General features: G+C 48.1%; 2 protein-coding genes and 1 pseudogene across 7 annotated transcripts; 1 reads left to right on the top strand and 2 right to left on the bottom strand.

Annotated features, from left to right (window-relative positions):
- The first annotated feature begins 320 nt into the window (after positions 1–320).
- C21H21orf140 (chromosome 21 C21orf140 homolog) lies at positions 321–16,429 on the top strand. The gene is made up of 2 exons (XM_017967220.4): positions 321–1,550; positions 11,699–16,429. The coding sequence occupies exon 1, from the start codon at positions 639–641 to the stop codon at positions 1,392–1,394; it is 756 nt and encodes a 251-aa protein (XP_017822709.1). The 5' UTR covers positions 321–638; the 3' UTR covers positions 1,395–1,550; positions 11,699–16,429.
- Positions 1,543–2,106, bottom strand: LOC144580686 (small integral membrane protein 11B-like; annotated as a pseudogene).
- Positions 6,445–20,826, bottom strand: SMIM11 (small integral membrane protein 11). Of its 6 annotated transcripts, none has more exons than XR_013530673.1 (5): positions 20,631–20,685; positions 16,312–16,429; positions 10,069–10,235; positions 7,871–8,227; positions 6,445–6,928 (listed from the first exon to the last, which is right to left on the bottom strand). XR_013530673.1 is itself a non-coding variant. In XM_035282943.3 (5 exons), exons 3-4 carry the CDS (start codon positions 16,321–16,323, stop codon positions 10,071–10,073), a joined length of 177 nt encoding a protein of 58 aa, XP_035138834.1. In that variant the 5' UTR covers positions 16,324–16,429; positions 17,027–17,082; positions 20,631–20,685; the 3' UTR covers positions 6,445–6,928; positions 10,069–10,070. The 6 variants fall into 6 exon arrangements, 4 of the variants coding, with proteins under 4 accessions (XP_035138834.1, XP_035138835.1, XP_002761449.1 ...); XR_013530672.1 differs by having other exon boundaries at positions 7,871–8,013; XM_035282943.3 differs by lacking the exon at positions 7,871–8,227 and adding an exon at positions 17,027–17,082.
- Positions 20,827–22,284: the final 1,458 nt, after the last annotated feature.

Below are 22,284 nucleotides of genomic sequence, written 5' to 3'. Positions count from 1 at the left end.
CCTGGTGTGTAGTGGGTGCTCAGGAACTATTTTTGACGTGGATACACGAATGTAAACGTTTCTCTCCACCTTAAGCCAAACCAGTAGACTCACTGCTACTAAAAGATTGCAAACCTCTGTCTCAGACCTTTGCAGAAGTGATGCCGAAGGAGCACTTTTGTGGGTAGCATCAGCGATTCCCACATTTTATGGGTCAGCAGGGAGTTGTTCATGATGCTTTGAAACCTGAAGTGTATCTGTGGGACTGGCACAGCTGTAAGAAAGCCCTTTATGAGGTCATCATCCCCCAGATGCAGACATGTAAGCTTTTAAAAACACTTGAGGCTGGGTGTGGTGGCTCAAGACTGTAATCCCAGCACTTTGGGAGGCCGAGGCGGGTGGATCACGAGGTCAAGAGATCGAGACCATCCTGGTCAACATGGTGAAACCCTGTCTCTACTAAAAATATAAAAAAAAAAAAAAATAGCTAGGCATGGTGGCGCGTGCCTGTAATCCCAGCTACTCGAGGGGCTGAGGCAGGAGAATTGCCTGAACCCAGGAGGCGGAGGTTGCGGTGAGCTGAGATCGCACCATTGCACTCCAGCCTGGGTAACAAGAGTGAAACTCTGTCTCAAGAAAAAACCACTTGAGAAGCCACCATGCTTCGCTTTGCAAACCCTCTTTTCAGAAACATCATTAACAGAAGTCAACTTGATGGCATTAAGAGGAAGCAATGCCTCCAGTATCTGAAAACCCTGAGAACACTGCAATATGATGGATTTAAGACCGTATATTTTGGGGAAACCAGTATCCCAGAAAGTCTCGTGACTGGGGAAGATGTCAGTGATGGATATTACATGCAAACCCCAAGTTGGTGTATTGTGCACGCTGGGGGTAGTCAGGGATGGGTGCCTTGGCGATATCGGATGTTCCTAAGAGATGAGCTTCACGTCAAACAAGAAGTCAGCCTCTTCTCCGAGTTCTGCGACGTGGTGAGGAAGGCCTATGGAAAGTGTATTATCGTGGTCAAAGAAAGAAGGCAGCGGGAGGAGTGGAGGCCAAAGGAAGACAGAGAGGCTGAGGGCCAGGTCTATATCCCTGCAGTCAGCAGCTTAGCAAACACTGTGTGTTGCCCAGAGGTGGCCAAGTCCTGTGGCCATGAACTACTCTCTCTGCCTTCCCCCTGCAATTACCTGAACCCTTTAGATTCAGCCTGGTCTTGTCTGAAATGGTTTATCCTCAGTAACAGAAAAGAGTTTTGTCTGCAGTCCATTGACGATGTCTGTTCTTACCAATATATACTTTTCAGCAGTTTAATTGCCGAAGGGATTGAAAGGATAAACCCAAGCAAGTGGAGAACATTAACTAGCAGAGTACGGAGATGGGAAAACCACTATCTTGGGAAATGTTCTTAAGGGCGATTCCTCCAACAAGCAGTGAGGCTGCTGCATGTCGGATTCCACCCCACTGCAGCCAAAGAGACTTCAACAGCGCCCTCAGCTGCAAGAACTGAGCGGTTCCTAAGGATGTTGGCAAAGCACTTTTTCTAGAAGTTTCATTAAAATTTGTTGGTAAGTTGGGGTCTCGACCTTTATCTTGTAAAGGCTACTTTGAGGGCTCTGTCAGGGGGTGGATCGGGGCCAACCCAGCCCAAAGGAGGATGGGGGTGAGCAGGGGTGAGCAGGCTGAAAGGTTGTGTGGTCAAAATTCAGGTCTGAGAAGAAAAGAGAACCAGTGTGCAGTTATCCCCCAAAAAGTCCAAATTAAATAGGGTGCCAACCGGTTTCTGCCCACCAAAGTAATCCACAGAGATCCAGCTTGCCATGGGCGAGACACTGCTGATGGACCGGGTGGCATGCATCTATAGTCCTAGCTACCTGGGAGGCTGAGGGAGGAGGATGATTTAAGTCAGGAGTTTGAGACCACGGTGAGCTATGATTGTCCACTGCACTCCAGCCTGGGTGACAAAGTGAAACCCTGCCTTTAGGTCTGCCAAGCAAGACTCCCTCCTCCCAATTGTCCTGCCTTGTCAGCAAGGTGATGGAGGATGAGCGAGAGGCATCCGTAGAGGTAAAACTCCATCCAGACCCTCCAAGCAGAGTAGGTGGTCCCAATTAGGACCTGCAAAGTTATGCAGTGGTGGGTTCAAGTGGGCTATGTGGGCATGGGGTGGCACGCAGGGTGGTCTGTAGAGACCACTTATCCAGCCAATCTCCTGGCCAACTCCAGGAATCCCAGCAGGTCCTTAGATGCCGCCGTGGAGTTCCATCTCAAGACCCTGTAGCTGAGCCACTTGAAGCTGGGACAACACCCCCCTCTTTAGGTTTGGGGCTGCTGCTGATGTCAGTTGTAAGGGTTTGTGGTTGTCTTTTTCACTTTTATAGAAAAAAGGCTTGACCCCTCTTAAATCTATCATAAAATTCACTCTTGGATATATATATTCGGACAGTAATTTTACAATAGAAGTAATCATTCTAAAATGTGTAAGAATACCTTATGGCTGAGCACAACAGCTCATATCTGTAATCCCAGCACTTTGGGAGGCTGAGGCAGGAGGACTGCTTGAGGTCACAAGTTCAAGACCAGCCTGGGCAACATAGCAAGACCATGTCTCTACAAAAACACTTAAAAATAGCTGGGCTGGGTGGCATGCATCTATAGTCCCAGCTACTTGGGAGGCTGAGGGAGGAGGATGACTTGAGCCAGGAGTTTTGAGGCCACAGTGAGCTATGGTTGTACACTGCACTCCAGCTTGGGTGACAAGGCGAAACCCTGCCTCTAAAATAAAAAAAGACTTAAAAATGTATATGGGATGTTGATAGCATGGTGGGTGGTGGGACACCCTCTCAATTCACTCAATTCTGAATGAATCTAAAAAAGGGGGGGCTCTAAAAACATAAGCTCTTTGAAATAAAAACAAGTTATAAAAATTTCTGAGCTGGGCACAATGGCTTACACCTGTAATCCTAGCAATTTGGGAAGCCAAGGTGGGAGGATTGCTTGAGCTCAGAAGTTCGAGGCCAGTAATATGGCAAAACCTTGTCTCTACAAAAAATACCAAAATTCGCTGGGCACGGTGGCACACGCCTATGGTCCCAGCTGCTTGGGAGACTGAGATGGGAGAATCGCTTGAGCCCTGGGAGGCGGAGGTTGCAGTGAGCAGAGATGGCACCACCGCACTTCAACCTAGGTGCCACAGTCAGACCCTGTCAAAAAAAAAAAAAGAAGAAAGAAAGAAAGAAAAGAAAGAAAGAAGAAAGAAAGAAAGGAAAGAGAGAGAGAGAAAGAAAGAAAGAAAAACTTTCTACTCAACCCCTAACGGGCTCAATAAAATTGTGAGTCCAGGTTTCTGACAGCCAAGTACAGAAAGTGCCCCCCATCCTTGGCTTGGCTTCTTTCCCTCCTGAACCTCCCTGTATTATTCAGAAAGACTTTGCCAGACCCAAGTGGGTGTTCAATGCTTTTCAGCAACTAAATGATTAACTTCTATGGCACTTTGTCCTGGTTACAAAGGAAACCCTGGGAGCATTTCTCCAGGAGATGAATCACACCTCGAACAGCCAACCACTCAGAACTACCAAGTTCCCACTGTTCCAGGCCTCACCTGACAGCCAACAGTGCTGTATTAGTTTGCGGCAGGTAACAGTAGTTCCCACATCCCCGTGGTGTGAGTTCGGCCTGTGCAGCTGGTGGTGTCAACTATTCCAGGACCCCGGGAGGCGTGGAATAAACGGGATGTAGGGAAAAGCACTCATCTCCCAAAACTCAGGCCCTACGCGTGGGCCTGCACGATGACAGCACATTGAAGTGAATAAGGAGGTCTGAGTACCATGGTTTGCTCTCAAAGAACTTAAATCCTAAAATGTACATGAAATCCTAAGGGGAAAAGACCTCACAAATATACTACGCAATAGGAGTTGTTTCACCGGGTTACTTACCACAGGTTTGGTGGCTTAAAACAACTAAGCCGGCCGGGCGCGGTGGCTCAAACCTGTAATCCCAGCACTTTGGGAGGCCGAGGCGGGTGGATCACGAGGTCAAGAGATCGAGACCATCCTGGTCAACATGGTGAAACCCTGTCTCTACTAAAAATACAAAAAATTAGCTGGGCGTCGTGGAGCGTGCCTGGAATCCCAGCTACTCGGGAGGCTGAGGCAGGAGAATTGCCTGAACCCAGGAGGCGGAGGTAGCGGTGAGCCGAGATTGCACCATTGCACTCCAGCCTGGCTAACAAGAGCGAAACTCCGTCTCAAAAAAAAAAAAAAAACAACTAAGCCAGGTGTAGCGGCTGTAGGCACTCAGAAGGCTGAGGCGGGAGGATGGCTGGAGCCTAAAGGTTTGAGGCTACAGTGGACTCTGATCGCACCACTGCACTCCAGCCTGGGTGACAGAGTGAGACCCTTTCTCAAAAAGAGAGAGGGAGAAGGGAGAAAGAGTGGAATTATAACAAGAACTCCACCTTGAAAACCCCTAACCTCTGAGTCTTCAGAGAGACTGATTTGAATAATAACTCCATCCCCCGGGTGGCCTGCCTTACTTCAATTAAATTCTTTCTTAACTGGAAAAAAAAAAAAAAAAAAAGAAACAAATCCCTTTAATTCGTGATTAATCATCTCCCCCTAGTGGTTTGGAAAAGTAACAAAGCAAAAGTAAAGCTCCCAAATGCTCTTCACAAAAACCCTACACCTGGCCTGGGCAGTATAGCATGACCCTTGTCCCTACTAAAAATAAAAAAATTAGCACGGCCTAGTCTCAGCTACTCCGGAGGCTGAGGTGGGAAGATCACTTGAGCCCAGGAGTCCAAGGCCGCAGTGAGCTATGATTGTACCACTGCACTCCATTCTGGGGGACACAGCAAGATCTCATCTCTAAAAAAATAAAACCAAAAAGAAAAACCAGAAAAGCCAGGGACATGACGGGGATGATCAGTGGTTGAGTTCCATCCTTAGGTCATCTTCTGCCAAATTTTCCAAGGTGGCCAGATCTTCCGCAAATTCCAAAGTGTAGCTTTAAACCCCAAAGCCTAGAAAAGCACTATATTTAGCACCTGAGTGTCTCCTGGCCAGCAGATTCCCCCACCCTCCTTGGACTTAGGGAGGCGCACAGGTGGATGGGCATGAGGGAGGAAATGAGGAAACAGTGCCGAGGTTGTAGGTCTGATACCAGGCCAGGCAGGAGCAGGGGATGCCCGACACCCACGGGATGGGCAGTAAGCAGAGAGGCCAGGCCCCTGGGGCAGGAACACGGGCCAGGGTGGGCGGCGTGGCCTGCCAGGCTGCAGAGCGGCCCTGACACAGGCAGGATGGTAGGCCACGGCCCAGGGTCAGTTCTAGGCCCCATTTGAGCATGTCATGGACGCGTGGGGGGTAGGTGGCAGAAAGCCAACGGCATTCCACCTCTGCTCTGGTCTTCCATTCATGTTCCAACAGGACCCCAGGCCACAGCAGGATTAGGCAGAATAAAGTCGACAGAGCTCCTGGCAAAGGCTGGAGTGGCCTCCTTCAGAGAGGCTTAGGTCTGGGCTTACGGGAAAGTCCGCTTTGACTATGGTGAGCTCCGCAGCTTGTGGGACCAGGGTCTGTCTGTCCGCAGAACTTTGTAAATTCTCTCCTGCTTCCTAAATTGTGATGAAGAGCATCCAGCAAGCACGGTGCAATTTAAGATGGAACTCCCGACTCCCCACATGGAAAATGCAACCTGCTACCAAGCTGGGCCAGGACGGGTAGACATTTAGTAACACACACTCCTGCAAGCTTCCCATGCAGCCGTCAGCAACAAGATCAAACACTGCACCCTGCTTCCGGTGCTGGCTGCTGTCGCCTCATTCCCCATCCACTCTGGGGTCTTGTGAAAAGCGGGAGAGCATGAGCTCTTGTCACAGAGATCTGTGTGTGTTAGGTGCTGGGTAAAACCTCTTCCCATCCTCCTTGCCCTTGGTTCCAGCAGCTCCTATGGATGCCTCATCCTTCATCTCATCAGCAAATCCCAAGAAGCAAACAGATGAGGAGAGCACAAAGCACACCGTGGGGCTCCCACAATTCCCCGCTGCGAGGACCCTCGTGGGTAGCACAGGAGCCAGCCCTCCTAGACATACACAGCCTCCCTCCACCCTCACAGTGAAAACACTCTCCCAGGGGCGTGGCACCTGTAAGAAGGAAAGAGGAGAAATGAGGGTCCAGGAGGACAGCCTATGAGGGGGCCTGGGGTGGGGTCGTAGCTGGCCCAGGCACCCAGTGCTGGGGGCCCCACCCCCACAGCAAATGCTTCTGCACCACCTCGTCCTCTGTGGAAGCCTCTCATGTGGCACCCCCCAGCTTGAGATGGTAGAGGAGGTGTGAGTCTACAAAACCCCCTTCTTTACAACATAGAGTGGAGGGTGCCATATGGGAGACAGAGAGAGATAAATTTTGATTTATTTTAAAAGCCATGACACCTTTTTTAAAAAAGATATTTTAGTAAACAAAATACTGGTTATTTAATTTATTTTTTTAATTTAATTTATTTTTTTTTTGAGATGGAGTCTTGCTCTGTTGCCAGGCTGGAGTGCAGTGGCACGATCTCAGCTCAATGCAACTTCCATCTCCTGGGTTCAAGCAATTCTCCTGCCTCAGCCTCCAGAGTAGCTGGGATTACAGACGTGTGCCACTATACCTGGCTAACTTTTGTATTTTTAGTAGAGACGGAGTTTCACCATGTCGGCCAGGCTGGTCTTGAACTCCTGACCTCAAGTGATCTACCCACCTAAGCCTCCCAAAGTGCTGGGATTACAGGCGTGAGCCACCATGCCTGGCTAATATTGGTTCTTTTAAAGGCATATACAAATTCACACTATTTTGAGTTAAAAGTCTGGGTTGGGAGTTTATCCTCTGACACATTTTCCAATAGTTAAGTCTCTCTTCTCTTTCTTCTCAGCCGGAATCCACTCAAGCTGACATTTACACTGCAGAATCTAGAAGAGAAAACCAAAGGGATGAGTGGGAAATGTTTCATAAGGGTAAACCTAATGTTTTAAACACCTATGCTCAGACAATCAGACTAAACAAATGGACATCACGCAAGGCTATCACTCAAGTCTATTTATTAATGAATATATTTTTAACATCACATTTCCCTTCCATCTGAAACCGCCCCGTTTTTTGTTTTGTTTTAAGATAAAGTCTCACTCTGTTACCCAGGCTAGAGTGCAGTACACAATCTTGGCTCACTGTAACCTCTGCTTCCCAGGTTCAAGCAATTCTCGTGCCTTGGCCTCCTAAGTATCACTGGGATTACCGAGACATGTCACCACACCCAGTTAATTTTTGTATTTTTAGTAGAGATGGGGTTTCACCATGTTGGCTAGGCTGGTCTCAAACTCCTGACCTCAAGTGATCCATCCACCTCAGCCTCCCAAAGTGCTGGGATTACAGGCCTGAGCCACCTCGCCTGGCCTGAAAAACCCCTTTGTTTGAAGCAAGGCTCTAGTCTTTAAGAAGCTCCCAGCCTAGAGAGGAAGACCCACACCCCGAGTCGGTTCTGAGCCATCCAGCCATGACCTAACTGCAGGTCTCTGGTGATGTTTTGGGAGGGAAAAAACCTTCATTATCTTCCATCTCATCTTTTCTTCCTTTAATCGGTTTAACACACAACATGAGGACTGTCAGGAATATAAATTCAATCAGCAATGTTTTAATTTAAACTGCCTTCCCTCACCCTTTTTAATGTCTCTCCTCCCCATCCTAATGCCTACTCCTGAATGTGCCAATAAAACAACCTTTTTTTAAAAAAAAAAAAAAAGGAAATTAATTCCTAACTAGCAAAAGCCTACAGCTCACTGAGGACCAGCAAGCGGTGGGCAGACGCTGGAAAGGGTGAGTAACTGAGAGTGAAGTGTCCCTCCAAGCTCACTTGCCTGTATTCAGGAAGGCAGTGCAGCTGGGCTTGGGCCTGATGATTGAATGCATTTGACCTGGGATCCGTTTCTGCTTCTGTTCTTCACCACGTACAGAGTGAGCCATTCTTTCCATCTGAACATGCCTCACAGAGTCATCAGGGCTGAATAACACACTTGTGCATGAACTGCTTGGCCAAGTCCCCAGCACAGAAGAACCACCCAGTAGGTGTTGTTACTATTCCTCATCAGTAGGCCTTTAACCTCAACGAGTCTGACGGCACTGCAAAGGAATTCCTACTGACAGAAGCATGGAATCTCAGAGTGGGCTGGGTTTGGGGGGTCACTGAGCCCAGTGGTTCCTACGATGATCTGTTGCTGAGAAGACAACCTAAGGATTACCTAACTGGTTTTCAAAAGAACAGAGGTGGGCCGGGCGTGGTGGCTCACGCCTATAATCCCAGCACTTTGGGAGGCCGAGGCGGGTGGATCACGAGGTCAAGAGATCGAGACCATCCTGGTCAACAAGGTAAAACCCCGTCTCTACTAAAAACACAAAAATTAGTTGGGCATGGTGGCACACGCCTGTAGTCCCAGCTACTCGGGAGGCTGAGGTAGGAGAATTGCTTGAACTCAGGAGGCAGAGGTTGCGGTGAGCCGAGATCGTGCCATTGCATTCCAGCCTGGGTAACAAGAGTGAAACTCCATCTCAAAAAAAAAAAAAAGAACAGAGGCTGGGCACAGTGGCTCACACCTGTAACCTCAGCAATTTGGGAGGCTGAGGTGAAAGTATTGCTTGAGCCCAGGAGTATAAGACCAGCCTAGGCAACACAGCAACACCCCTTCTCTACCAAAAAGTTTTTTAAAAACCTAGCCAGGTATGGTCGTATGCTCCTGTAGTCCTAGCTACTTGGGAGGCTGAGGTGGGAGGATTGCTTGAGCCCCGGAGGCTGAGACTGCAGTTAGCCAAGATTATGCCACTGCACCACTCCAGCCTAGATGACAGAGTAGGATCCCACATCATAAAAACAAAAAAACCCAGATACCGAAACCTAACCAGAGACATTATGGAATCTCTCTGGGTTGAAGCCTGGGAATCTTCATTTTAACAAACACCTGGGCAATTCTAATCATTAGCCGGGTCTGGGAAGCACTAACCTAGAACCCCCACCACTGCCACATACTTAATCCTTTTTTTTTTAGACAGGGTATTGCTCTGTCACCCAGGCTGGAGTGCAATGGTGTGATCATGGCTCACTGCTGCCTTGAATTCCTGGGCTCAAGCAATCCTCCACCTCAGTCTCCTGAGTAGCTGGGACTACAGGCATGTGTTACCCCACCCAATAAGTGTGTGACTAAGCGTTTTTTTGGTGGTTGTTTTTTAGGTTTTGTAGAGACAGAGTCTCCCTATGTTGACCAGGCTGGCCTTAAACTCCTCGGCTCAAGCAATCCTCCCACCTCTGCCTCCCAAAGCACTGGGATTACAGGCATGAGCCACCACACTGGCTGAATCCTCCAATTTTTAAAGTACAAAACAACGTGCAAATTGAAGAAACCACACCAACGCACCAGAATCAAGGCAGCTGTGAACTATCAGGTGTTAGATCTGTAACGTTCTGGTGCCTTGATGTATTGTAACTTCCCAAGTATGTTCTGAGCCCACCAGTGTGCATTGTGACAGGTGACAGGCTCTGGGTGACAGCGATGAATGTGCCATGGTGGCCGAGGAATGGCCTGCAGTGAGTGGGCAGAAGCGGCAAGTGAAGTCTGGATTGGGACCAGACTGGGAAGGGATTTGTCATCCCAAGGAGTCAGACTTTATCTTAAAGATTACAGGGTTTCTTAATCTTAGAATTTCAAATGACCTGTGACTTCTCACATCTGCAAACTTCTCCCCACACAAATGCAGATGGTTTTAGTATATGCTTCTCTGGGAAGTAGGTCCAGAGTGTCACTAATTCCTCAATTCTTAACCCAATACCTGTGAAGAACCACTGCACTGCAGGTTTCGAGAAGGATGAACTAATCCTCCGTGAGCCTCGGCTCAGCAGCATTCAGATTCCAGGCCCAGGATCTGCACACCTGGCCCTTCTAGAGAACAGGTGAGGCCACGTGCCCCACATAGCCCTTCCGACCCGACGGACAGGGAGGCCTCAGAGCTCTCTCATTCGTTGGCCGCCCCACTGGCCGGCTCCCGTTTGCAGGTTCCGGTAACTCACCTTCAGTTCTCTTTTTTCTCTGATTGCTTCCTCCTTTCAGCCTCCAGTTTTTGCTGTTTTGCTTCCAATCTTTTTCTTTGGTATATTTTCACTCCAGCAAATGCCATGCAGAGAATTAACGTTTTTGCTGCCAAGATATACAGCAGCAGGGGCACGTGTTCAAGAACCTTGAAGAAGAAAGGAGTCATGCTATGTTCCATCACTGATGTGGGAGGTTTCTTTTATGTTCCTTCAGTCAACAAATATTTACTTAGTACCTATTCCGCAACAGGCACGAGGCTAGGAGCGGGGGCTACACTGGAGACCAAGCAGAAAAGGTCTGCATCCCCACGGGACCGGCGTTCAAGTTACAGCTCTGCTCTTTGTGGCTTGCTTGCGACTGGCTTCATGGAGGGGACCACCAGTCAACTACCGGCATGGTGACTCTGGTCTCTCTCAGCTCAAACCATGCAACCTGCCGATCACCCAGACCCTTGCTTCTGAGGCAGCAGCCAGATCAGTGAAAGAAGCTGGAGCCCAGAGACCTGGGTGACAGCTCTACTTTGCCACCAACTGACTGTGCCACCTGGGTCAGGCCATGGGCCTTTCTGAGCTCCTGCCCCTTCATCTGCAAAGTCAAGGTGAATCAGACCTTGCTTCTGGAAACTGCAGCTTTCATACTCTGGATTTTCTCTTGTTTCTAGAGACTCATTAGCACTGGCACTTGATGGTAAAATAAAACACAGCAGAACTGAAAACATTAAAACATAGCTACTTATCAACTGCTCTTGCAAACCCATTTACTAAAATAAAACCTAGGGAAAAACTATGAATTTGAATTATTCACTATTTGCACTAGTAAGTTTTTTTGTGAAATTCTACATATTGCAGCAGTACCTCAAAGCAAATACCAGTTCCATACACATGGTTAGTATGACCTGAATGATAATTATGTGCTTTTGAGGTGATTAAAAATTCCTTCCCAAATAGTGAAAAGGTATGCTTCGGTTGAGCAATCATTATTTTAGAGAACCAGGTAGCATCTTACCTGATAGGATCCCGTATCTTAAAACAACAACAGCAACAAAAACCCAGATAAATCCTCCTGTGTAGCTGGGACTACAGGCATGCGCCACCACACCCAGTGAAATCCTCATATTTCTGCCAATCACTTACTCTATGTAATACCAATAAAATGAGATTCTGCTATGGGGGTACATGCACACCTCCCTCTAATAGTCTAACTGAAGTTGATCTGAACCTAGTTGGTGTGCATGAGATGCTCACAGAACCGAGGGGCTGAAAAGAACTTTCAGGGTGACCTAGTTGACCCCCTAGTTACATGAGCAAGGAAAGTAGAGCTCCAGGAGGCTGAGAGGTCCCACAGCTCCCTCATGAGGAGCTAGTTGGAAGGACATTCTAACCCCAGGGCCAGTCTCCCTTCCCTTCCACCGATGCCTGATTTTCAATATGCTGAAATTCAGGAAATCACAATATATGTAGATACATGTTCCTACGATTGTATCAAAACTCTTTATGACTCAGAACTAGATGTGGATTTCACACTTAGAACTGTAGCCATCAGCTACTGTGGACTTGGAACTCACAGCATGCAAAGTGCCTTACGTGGCTCTTTCCCTCTTGTCCTTAGCTACCTCCGTGAGCAGATGGATCGCCCCGACTGCAGCAGAGCTGAGAAAATGCAGAGGCGGGGAAGCAGCAGTCAGCGAGGCAGGGCCCGACCCAGCTCCAAAGCCCAACTCTGTAGCATCACGCTGTCCTACTATGTATGATTCATTCCTCACACTCATCCACTTCACAATTATGTTATGCAAATACACTACGGCTTGGCTACTGAAACTTCCAGAGGCAACTGGACTCGCTCCCTCTGAAATCATCTTACTGGTTATGTATGGATCTGCAGAAGGATATAACGTGATATAACAGAAATGGAATGAAAACCATGGGAGGGGGCAGGGATGCAAATACTTAAATCGTTTTAATTTTACTAAAACAGTAAGAACACAAGAACACTCAGTAATCAGCTAATAGTTTTCAACCACGAACTCATTTTGACAGTAAAGAATAAACACGTCACATCTACTTCAGAAAGATCATGCTGGCATCAGTATAAAAGACTGAAAACGTTCAGAAAGTGGGACTTTTCAACTTTTTACCCTGGTAAACACAAGCGGCTTCAAATACTGACGTGGTTACCAGGCTCTTCTCTCCCTAAGCTAAGCCCCTCCCTTCAATAAACCTTGAGATCCTCTGTTTTCTTGAAGGTTCACATTTTAGTGGTGAAGGTTTGACTCCATGCATACAAACCAGCTATGCTAAGAATGGTGCTGTAGAAACTTCTTTTTTTTCTGCTAGGAGTTCCCAGGCTATCTGACGCACTGAATCACACTGGGAAAAGCTACTCTCTTCCAGCTTTCTCAGTCTCTCCGCATAAACTAATGGGGTTCTACTATTAATATAACAAAGGCCACATTACTGCCCACAGCTCCCTACAATCCAAATAGGAAACCTAGCTTTAGCAATTGCGGGGTGTACACTCTCATCCAGAAGTTAGAAAACCCACGAAAATGGAGATGCATCAGCCAACGGACGCAGGTAGGAGGCTTCGGTGCCCACTTTCTTTTACAGACAGCAAAAAGGCACAGCAAGAGGCCGAGGTTTGGACTGAGAAGGAGGCAGAACAAGGGCAGCAGAGGTCAAGAACATTAATAGGCTAATGCGAAGGGCCTCGGGACCCCTTTCCTGCCCCTCTCCTAGGCACTAACCTTCAGTGGTGTGAAACCACTTCCTCTAATTTCCTTTTAATATAAGCCCCTTATATTTCTTGAAACATGCAGACCTTCAGTGAGGAAAATGAATGCTACCAGGGTAGACTAGATCTATATTAACTTCTTTTTGAGACTCCAACCAGCCTGGAGTACAGTGGCATGATCACAGCTCCCAGGCTCAAGCAATCCTCCCCCTCAGCCTCCTGAGTAGATGGGACTGCAGGCACGTGAGAGCATGCCCAGCTCATTTTTTCTTATTTTTTATAGAGATGGGGGTCCCACTATGTTGCCCAGGCTGGTGTTGAACTCCTGGGTTTATGTGATCTTTCCACCTCAGCCTCCCAAAGTTCTGGGACTGTAGGCATGGGCCCCCATGCCTGGCCTAGATCTACATTAATTTTTAAAAATAAAACCCCAACACCTGTAAAGTGGGAATAAGGAAGTTTTTGAATCATGAGGCCACATTTGTTACTAATGCACAGGCAGTGCTGACTGTCGCTGCCGGCCACGGCCCATTGAGCCAGAGGGGGAAGGCCTCCAGATGCTCTGGGGGTACACAATCCTTCAAAGAATCCTTCAACTTTCTGCAGCTCTCTGCTATCAGGGTCCTTCCTTCCTTCCTTCCTTCCTTCCTTCCTTCCTTCCTTCCTCCCTCCCTCCCTCCCTCCCTCCTTTCTTCCTTCCTTCCTTTCCCCTTTCCTTTCCTTTCCTTTTTAGACAGGGTCTCACTCTGTAGCCCAGACTGCAGTGCTACAATCTAGGCTCACTGCAACCTCCACTTCCCAGGCTCGAGCAATTCTCCAGCCTCAGCTCCCCAGATGCACTACAGGTGCGCATCTCTATGCCCAGCTAATCTTTGTGTTTTTTTTTTTGTAGAGACGGGATTTCGCCACGTTGTCCAGGATGGTCTCAAACTCCTGAGCTCAAAGTGATCTGCTCATCTCGGCCTCCCAAAGTGCTGGGATTACAGGCATGAACCACAGTGCCCAGCCTGGGGCCATTGCTTTCTAACGCTACATTGGAAGGGGCTGTGTTTAAACGCAAAGCTGCTCCATGGAAGCCATGGTGCTAAGGCTGGGAAGGTTTGGGCAGATTTTGTTCCTGACGGCAGAAAAAACTGTCACAAGCAAGACTGGCCCAAGGGTCAAGTGGGTTGGTGCCACTCCACAATTTAAGAAGAAGAGTCTCCACATGTTGCCTTCGACCGGTGTGCATTGGTGACCGGTGTGCATCGGCACTGCTGGAACTTGAGAAAAGTGCAAATTCTCAGCCCCAGCCAGATCTACCCAATCAGAAGCTCTGGGCGTGGGGCCTAAAATCCTTGCCTTAACTAGTCCTAGAGTGAGAAACACCACCAGGAAGCATTAGGTTTAATGCCTTGAACCTTGGCCCTTAATACCAGTTACTGCCTCTCACCTCTACTGACTCAGCCACTGCAGTGGGTGAATGGCTCCCCTAAACCTCACCCCACACTGCTTTCCGCTCTCCATCCTCTCACTGCCTCTTCTTTCCCTCCCAACCTTTCCACTGTGAGCTCTGATCCTCAAGCCATGCTAAACAAACTCTCCTATATCTTCCAACCCGTCATAGAACACTCATTCTGCATCTTTAACTTATGCCAGGTCCTGAGGTCTCAGCCCTCCTGCAGGGCCTGCCAAGCCCCCTGCCCCAAAGAGCTGGGGAAGATGGGAAAGCTACTTTCCTGACTCCCTGGTCCTGCTTCCAGACCTTTCCAGTTTCTCCTTGCAATAGAACACTACTGGATGTTTTGAAGAAAATGCTTATAATAATTGAAAAAACACATATAATAAGATCCTATGTATGAAAACACACCACACACATATACAGAAAAGGATACTATACCAAGATTGTTACTATACCTAGATTGTTACTATACCAAGATTGCTAATAGTAGCCATCTCTAGATGGTGAGACAATGTATAATTTTTGCTTGATTTTAGACTTTGCTAAGTGACTACAATAAAGGTATATTTTAGTGGCTGCTCTCTTTACCAACCTCCACCACACCTTACCGACTTCAGGGACTTAAAATGACATTCTCCTTTCTCTCTGTGAAACCTGACTGCTGACCTACTCTCTGGCTGCCCTTGAACTTCTGCTCCCACCAGTCAAATCTAATGATCCACAAGGGTCAGGTGTGTTTATTCACCAAACAATTTAAGTTGTACTTGACATTATGTTCGATAACTTACTAAAACATTACACTTGTGAAATATGACTGTGTAAAACAAAGTTTATATGAAAACCAAGTTGAATACTTTGAAAGACTCAAGTTTGAGCTGGAAAAAAAAAATGCTGTTGTTAAGACAACTGTAGAAGATTCGGGCAGAGCATGAAACTCTGGAAAGATGCTGTGTGCAGAGCTTCCTAAGATCTTAATCCACTGTCTGAGTCAATTCAGGCTCCAACAAAGGGCCACAGACTGGGTGACTTATTAAAAAGATATTTGTCCCAGTTTGGAAGGCTGAAAGCCTGGGGATCAGGGTGCAGTCCAGGTGGCTTCTAGTGGGGCCCTCTTCCAGGTGGCAGACAGCTGACTTCCTGTTGTGCCCCCAACATGGGAGAAAGAGGGTAAGAGAGCTCTCTGGAGTCCTTTGTATAAGGGCTCCAGCTTCCTCACCTGATAACCTCTTACAGGCTCCAACTCCACACTGGGCACTAGGGTTTCAACATATGAACCGGGGGAAACACAAACATTCAGTCCACTGCACCTACTCTAAAGAAACCAAAACAGGCTGAACACAGTGGCTCACTCCTGCAATCCCAACACTTTGGGAGGCTCAGGCAGGAGGACTGCTTGAGCCCAGGAGTTCAAGAGCAACCTGGGCAACATAATGGAAGCCTATCTCCACAAAAAAAAATGTATAAAAAAAGAAAGCAAAATGCAAAATTGCAGGTAAAGCTTTAAAGGTCTAATTTTTGTAAGAACAGTGAGGCAGATTTGAAGTTAGTGAATGCACACAAGAGGAAAAGGTCTGGCCTTCTTCCTCAAGTCCAGTGAGTAAATGTACATTTATGTTTAACTTAAAATGAAACATAAATATTAGGCTTTCACCTTTTTCTTTTTAATCAATCTACTTGTATAGAACTGTTATTCTGAATTTTCGCCATCAGGAGGAGGGGAAAACCCCAAGCCATATATATTTATGCTAACACTACACTGACTGAGAAAAGAATCTGTCACACCTATACCTGACAGGTGTGCACCTGAAAGAGGTGTGTGCCCAACAGTGGTGTGTGCACCTGACAGGAGCAAGTATGTCTGACATAGGTACTGCGCCCAGGGCGTGTGTGCCCAACAGGGGTATGTGCACCTGGATGTGTGTGTCTGACGGGCATGTGTGTCTGACATGAGTATGTGCGCCCAGCAGCAGTGTATGTTCCTGATGCAGGTGTGTTTCTGACATGGGTGTGTGCACCTGGCAGGGGTGTGTGTGCCTGAAACTATACTCACCTTCCAGTTCATGGTAGAGCAACTGTAAATTCACTCCTGATTAATAACACAAACCCCCACCAGACAAGTACATGAGAGGCGGCTGGAAGGTCAAGTCCAGGGAGCCGGAAGGTCTGACCTGGGCAGGAAGAAAGAAACAGGTCAATTTGGAGTTCCTAGGGCAGACCACCTTAGAAAGATGTCTCTTTGATGGAGTGAGGGCATGTGAACAGAAAGTGAGCTTCACAGAGAGGTGGGCTGTGTCCTGATAAGGCGATTGAGAGACTGCTGGGAAGTGGACAAGCTGGGCGAAAGCCCAGACAGGACTGGTCCTCAATGAGCCGAAAGCTCTCCTCAGCAGTTCTCTGTAGCCCCCAGCACCGCTCCCGAGGGGCCACGTGCTCCCATCCCATTCATCTGTGGACCTAAGAGGCCACGTCTAAAATCTGTCCCTCTACCTGCTCCAGACCTAAACAGAGGCTGTTTGGGGACTGTCTTTGTCAAGTCCTCTGAGTGTTAATTAAGCTCATCTTGGTTTTTTCAAGGATTATCTGGAGGCAAGGGAATAAAGGACAGGGCAGAAAAACTGTCAGATGCAATTCACATGCGGAATTCTCTCTACAGCTTGAGGGAGACATAGCAGAAGGCAGGAAGGAAGTGAGAAGGCAGGGGCAGCCCCAGCACAGGACTCACTCCAGGGCCTTGGCGGTCACTACTCTCAGAATATGCCACGTACCCCAAGAGCCTCCTACATCTCTGGTAAGTGACTTCCCTCTGGGGCTTCAGTCCTATCTGTAAATGAAGAAACGTGTCAAAGACGTGGTGCTTAGTGTCCCTACTCTTTCTGAAATTCAATGCTTTATAGCACAATAATCATAGCTTAACTTTTTTGTATGAGACAAGAAAAGTGGCTGCAGTGCTTAAATGAGTTAAGGCATGTAGCCCTCACAACTACCCCATGACACAGCTGACTGTCTCCACTTTACAGAAGAGAAAACGAAATGTAGGAACACATCCAAGGTCTCACAGGTAGGCCTGGGATTCAAACCCATCCAGTCTGGCTCTGGGGCTTTAACCTCGGCACTATCCTGACGCAGGCAGTGAGCTTTGCATTCAGAAGTCAGGGAAACATTTCTCTTGAAATGCACTTACAGTTATAATTAAGAAAAGTGGCTGAAAATTTCAAAGGCCTTTAGAATGGGGATACAATGAACCTCAGGCAAGACGATTTTTAAAAAACTTTCAGCCAGGCTTGGTGGTTCACGCTGGTAATCCCAGCACTTCGGGAGGCTGAGGCAGGCAGATCACCTGAGGCTGGGAGTTTGAGACCAGCCTGACCAACATGGAGAAACCCACTTCTTCTAAAAATACAAAATTAGCCGGGCATGGTGGCGCATGCCTGTAAGCCCAGCTACTCGAGAGGCTGAGGCAGGAGAATCACTTGAATCCAGGAGGCGGAGGTTGCGATGAGCCGAGATTGTGCCATTGCACTCTAGCCTGGGCAACAAGAATAAAACTCCATCTCAAAAAAAAAAAAGTTTTTTCAATTACAAAGATATCTAAGTATAAAAAGTTCATTCCCCATCTATTCAAGATTATAATATCTTGAAAACAAGCTAGCAGTTGGCACAACGTAGCCAAGTTTTCCCCATGACTTTTTCAAAGTCAGATAAGCTAGTGATAGGAATTTAAATGGTAGATCTGTTTTAATGATGGTGGCTGAATTTGCTCATTACCTCTATGTATAAATGGCCCACTTATCTTTAAGGAGAAGCAGATTCTGACCTGCACTAAAGAAATATGCTCCTAACATGTTACAACCTGTTGCTACAATTCCCACTTCGAGAATCTCTAATAATCTTAGTGATTGGCTGTGTGTATATTAAAATGTTAAAGGTCTTATAAATGTTATTTTTACAAGTCCCGCTTTAATTGAGTTGTATACAAATACAGTAGATGAGTCTGGCTGTTCCTTCAAAATTTTCTGAGGCAAAACTGCATATCCATTGAATTGATGTATGTAGAATATTGATTCCCAAAGTCAAGAATGAGAAACAGGTCCACCAATCTTGCAGGAGGAAATGAATGAAAAAGAATATCCCGTGGTCTGGCCCTCTAGAAAGCCTGTGCTGTGTTCAGTAGCAATGTGACCTCAGACAAGTCACTTGGCCTCTCTCAGCCTCAACTTGCCCATCTGTAAATTCTCTTGCAGATTAGACTGTAAACACAAAGCACCATAGCCAGCACAGAGAAAGCATTAAATGTCAGCTGTTCTTGTTATGTTAAATCTCACTCCATCCACTACCGAACATGCCAAGCTGAAGGATATAGACCAGTGGCATCCAGTGCAAAATGCAGTCATTCCAAGACAGCAGGGCGTGGAATAAAGAACAGCAACCTGAGGACCAGGAGAACTGGAGACCTGAACCTCTTGGTGGCACCCATGGTGTGGCATATGGAGTAAGTCATTAACCCTCTGAAGCTAAGTGTTGTCATTTAAAAAATTCAGAATCTAGGCTGGGAGCGGTGGCTCACACCTGTGATCCCAGCACTTTGGGAGAAAGAGGTGGGTGGATCACGAGGTCAGGAGATAGAGATCATCCTGGCTAACATGGTGAAACCCTGTTTCTACTAAAAGTACAAAAAATTAGCCGGGTGTGGTGGCATGCACCTGTAGTCCCTGCTACTCGGGAGGCTGAGGTAGGAGAAGCCCTTAAACCCAGGAGGCGGAGGTTGCAGTGAGCCAAGATCACGCCACTGCACTCCAGCCTGGATGATACACTGAAACTCCATCTCAAAAAAAAAAGGAAAAAACTAAATCTAAAGAACAATTCTGCAACTCTGGAATTCACAATTCACCATCCTGGCTCATATCACAGGACCTGATGCCAAAATATACTGGCAGCTGCCTCAACTTCATACCTAGAGTGGTAACATTCAACTCTTTAGGAAAGAAACATTTAGAGTCAATCTGCAACAGTAACAGAAGGGCTGTTGGGGGTGGCAGGCAAGAGAGTGAACCACCCTGACCTGCCCTGCTCATTCCCACCAACTGCCTCCGAGTAACCAATTCTCCCCACCTCCCTTCAATTGCACACCCAAGCCAGCCATTTCCATAGCACCCTTCAGCCTTCAGCAAATGAGAACAAAAAAGCTAAAAGTATCAGTAAGCTATGTGCTTTGCTGCCATATGTACACCTGATGCAATATTAGAAACAAGAGGCAGCTGGTATCTGAGGGCTGAACTGCAAAAGCCAACAAGATGGGGACTTTTCGAGGGGAATAGAGTCCACGAAGTGCAGGAAATTTTTAACTTTCCTTGGAACTATCCACGATCTCAGCTTAAAACTCAAAAGTAACAAGCGGCTTAGCTACAACTCCAAATATTTCTATTTCCTTCACTGCAAAAATATCCTGTCTTCCGTTGTCAGGCTTCTGCTAGAAACAAAAAAGCTATTCGCTTATTTTGGTTAGGCCAACTAAAGCAATATGGATAATGTGTTGTCCACAAACTATTGATACCTTTTCTTCTCGGCACCCCTAACAAATTCGAGGATCAGTCTACCACCCGCTATATCCTTCCATGCTGCGCCCTTTGTCTGAACTTTCTGAAGCTGTTCTCATTCCCAGTCTCTACCCTTTTCACAAAACCTTCACCCAATCATACACAGAAGGAGGTCCAGGGAGGGGGCTGCCAGGTGAACCTCGGGCATCACTTGCCCCTCTACACGGGGGCCTTGACCTTCAAGAACCCAGCCCCGCCCGATCTCAGCTACCCAGGGATCTGCCGAGGAGCCAAGACAGGTTTCTGCCTCTCTTCCTGCTGGAAGCCCAGGCCCTGGAGAGCAACGTCGGTGTCTGTGTTCCCTGTGCAACCCTGGGCGAGTCGCTGAACCTCTCTGGCCTCAGCTCCTCCTGGGTAACCCGGGGGCCAGTCCAGGGTCCTCTCCCCACCTGCCCCCCCTCAGACCTAAGAATGAGGGCCAAGGGCTGTCACCGCTTCCCCCGCCCTTCCAGAACATTCGATCGTCCCCCTAGACCCTCCGGGGACCAACACCCTTAGGCTTGAACCAATCGTGGACCCCGCCCGGGCCGTGTGCCAGCCGGAACACGCAGCTCTGCGGGTTTGGCGGCGCCTGACGGCGGGATCCAGCAGGGGCGCCCAGCGGATGCGGCCTGGTGGCCTTCATCCTCCAGATCCCCGCCCCAGCATGGCAGGGGGCCGGCAGACGTTTGTCTAGGAGAGAAAACTATAGCGCAGGGCCGGCCGCGAGATCGCAGCACCCCAAAGAGATACTGAGGTCGAGTCGCTCCCTCCTACCCCGACGTCACACACTTACTGCTCCTGGCGGCGGAGCCTCCAGCTCCCCGCCGCACACAAACCAAGACTTCCACGGGAAAAACTAAACTACACTTCCCGAAACGCACCACTCCGTACGCAGGCGTAGTGGGCCGGTGCAGACGACCTGGGGGGAGGGGTGCACTACTCCGTGCGAAGGCGCCGTGGGCGCGGGCAGCCGTCCTAGGGCGCGCCGCTCCGTGCGCAGGCGCAGTGGGCCCAGGCGAGCAGCCTGGGCGGAGTAGCGGAAGGCTGATGTTCACTTAGGCCCCAACGGGGAGGAGCTGGGGAGTGGACCGGGCAGCACAGGCCTGGGGGCGTGTTCTCGCTCTGAACTCACCAGAGCGGGATTGAGTTGTCACGGGACCCCTCCGACCCTCCCCGGTCTCGCATTCCCTGGGTGTCTTCTCGCTGCTGTCTGCAGCCGAGGACACGTGGGTCCCCTTAAGAAGTTTCCAGATCTCTGACACCACGCATGCATTTTCCTTCGGGGTAACGGTATGGTGCCCTGGTGCTAGTTCCCAGATTTCTTCGATTCAACCAGATGCTTCGTAGACGCGTGCAGTTTGAGCCCACTCAGTGCTAGCGCCATGGGAGGGCACAAACTGGGCACCCAACACAAGGATGACGAGAGGAATGTGCATGGAGTTACCATCATTTGCTCTGCTCACCCTCTAAGGATGAGGAAACTGGGGACAGGGGAGAGTAAGTTGGCTGGCAATAGAAAACGCGCGAATGGCAGTGGCGGAATTGAGATTGGAACCAAGGCAGTGTAACTCCAAATCCCATCAAGACTCTGTGGTTATGTTAGAATGATAGAGGGTGCAGAGGCAAGAACTGGGGGGTGGAGGGGTTGGTTCTGTTAAGGGAAGTGTTCCTGGAGAAAGTAACAGAGACAGGTTTGTTCTAAGCACTTAGTGGCTCTTGCCTAAGTCTCATATCAAGGCTGTAAGGGACGTGCTATAATGGTAACCATTTCACAAATGAGGAAATTGAGACGCAGAGAGATTAAAGTAATTTTTCTGTGGCTTTAAAGGCAGCAAGCACCAGAACTGGGACTTGACCCTGGGTAATCTGGGTCTAGATTCTATCAGATCAGCCAATATCCTGGGCTCCTTTTAAAATAGCATCTGAGCTATGCTTTAAGAAATAAGTGGTATTCAGGTCACATAGAGCCACTAAAACAGGCAGAAGGAACTCTAAAAGCAAATGGGGTAGAAAAATGACCTGGCATTTTCAGCTGGTAGGTTGAAAGTGAAAAGCCCAGGTTTGGTGGGAGTGGATCCTAGATGGGCAATCTTGGCAAATGTCCTCAACCACTATTCACCCAGCGTGCTTGGAAAGAGTCATCATTTCTCCCATTCCCCCAAAGTGAAGTTGGCTGATAACCCTCTATGTTATCACCCTAGTTTCAGTGATGAAATGTACTTAATTAGGAAAAACCTCAATTTTTTTTTTTTTTTTTTTTTTTTTTTTGAGATGGAACCTCACTCTGTTGCCCAGGCTGAAGTGCAGTGGTGCAATCTCGGTTCACTGCAACCTCCACCTCCTGGGTTCAAGTAATTCACCTGCCTCAGCCTCCCAAGTAGCTGGGATTTCGGGCGCCCAGATATGGGGTTTCATCATGTAGGCCAGGCTGATCTCCAACTCCTGAC

This window comes from Callithrix jacchus, chromosome 21, assembly GCF_049354715.1.
Source record: "Callithrix jacchus isolate 240 chromosome 21, calJac240_pri, whole genome shotgun sequence".
Lineage (NCBI taxonomy): Eukaryota > Metazoa > Chordata > Mammalia > Primates > Cebidae > Callithrix > Callithrix jacchus.
This window is presented reverse-complemented; position numbering and strand designations above follow the sequence as displayed.

Bases quoted from the DNA above. Each gene is read 5' to 3' on its own strand.
- C21H21orf140 (XM_017967220.4), top strand. From the start codon at position 639: ATGCTTCGCTTTGCAAACCCTCTTTTCAGAAACATCATTAACAGAAGT.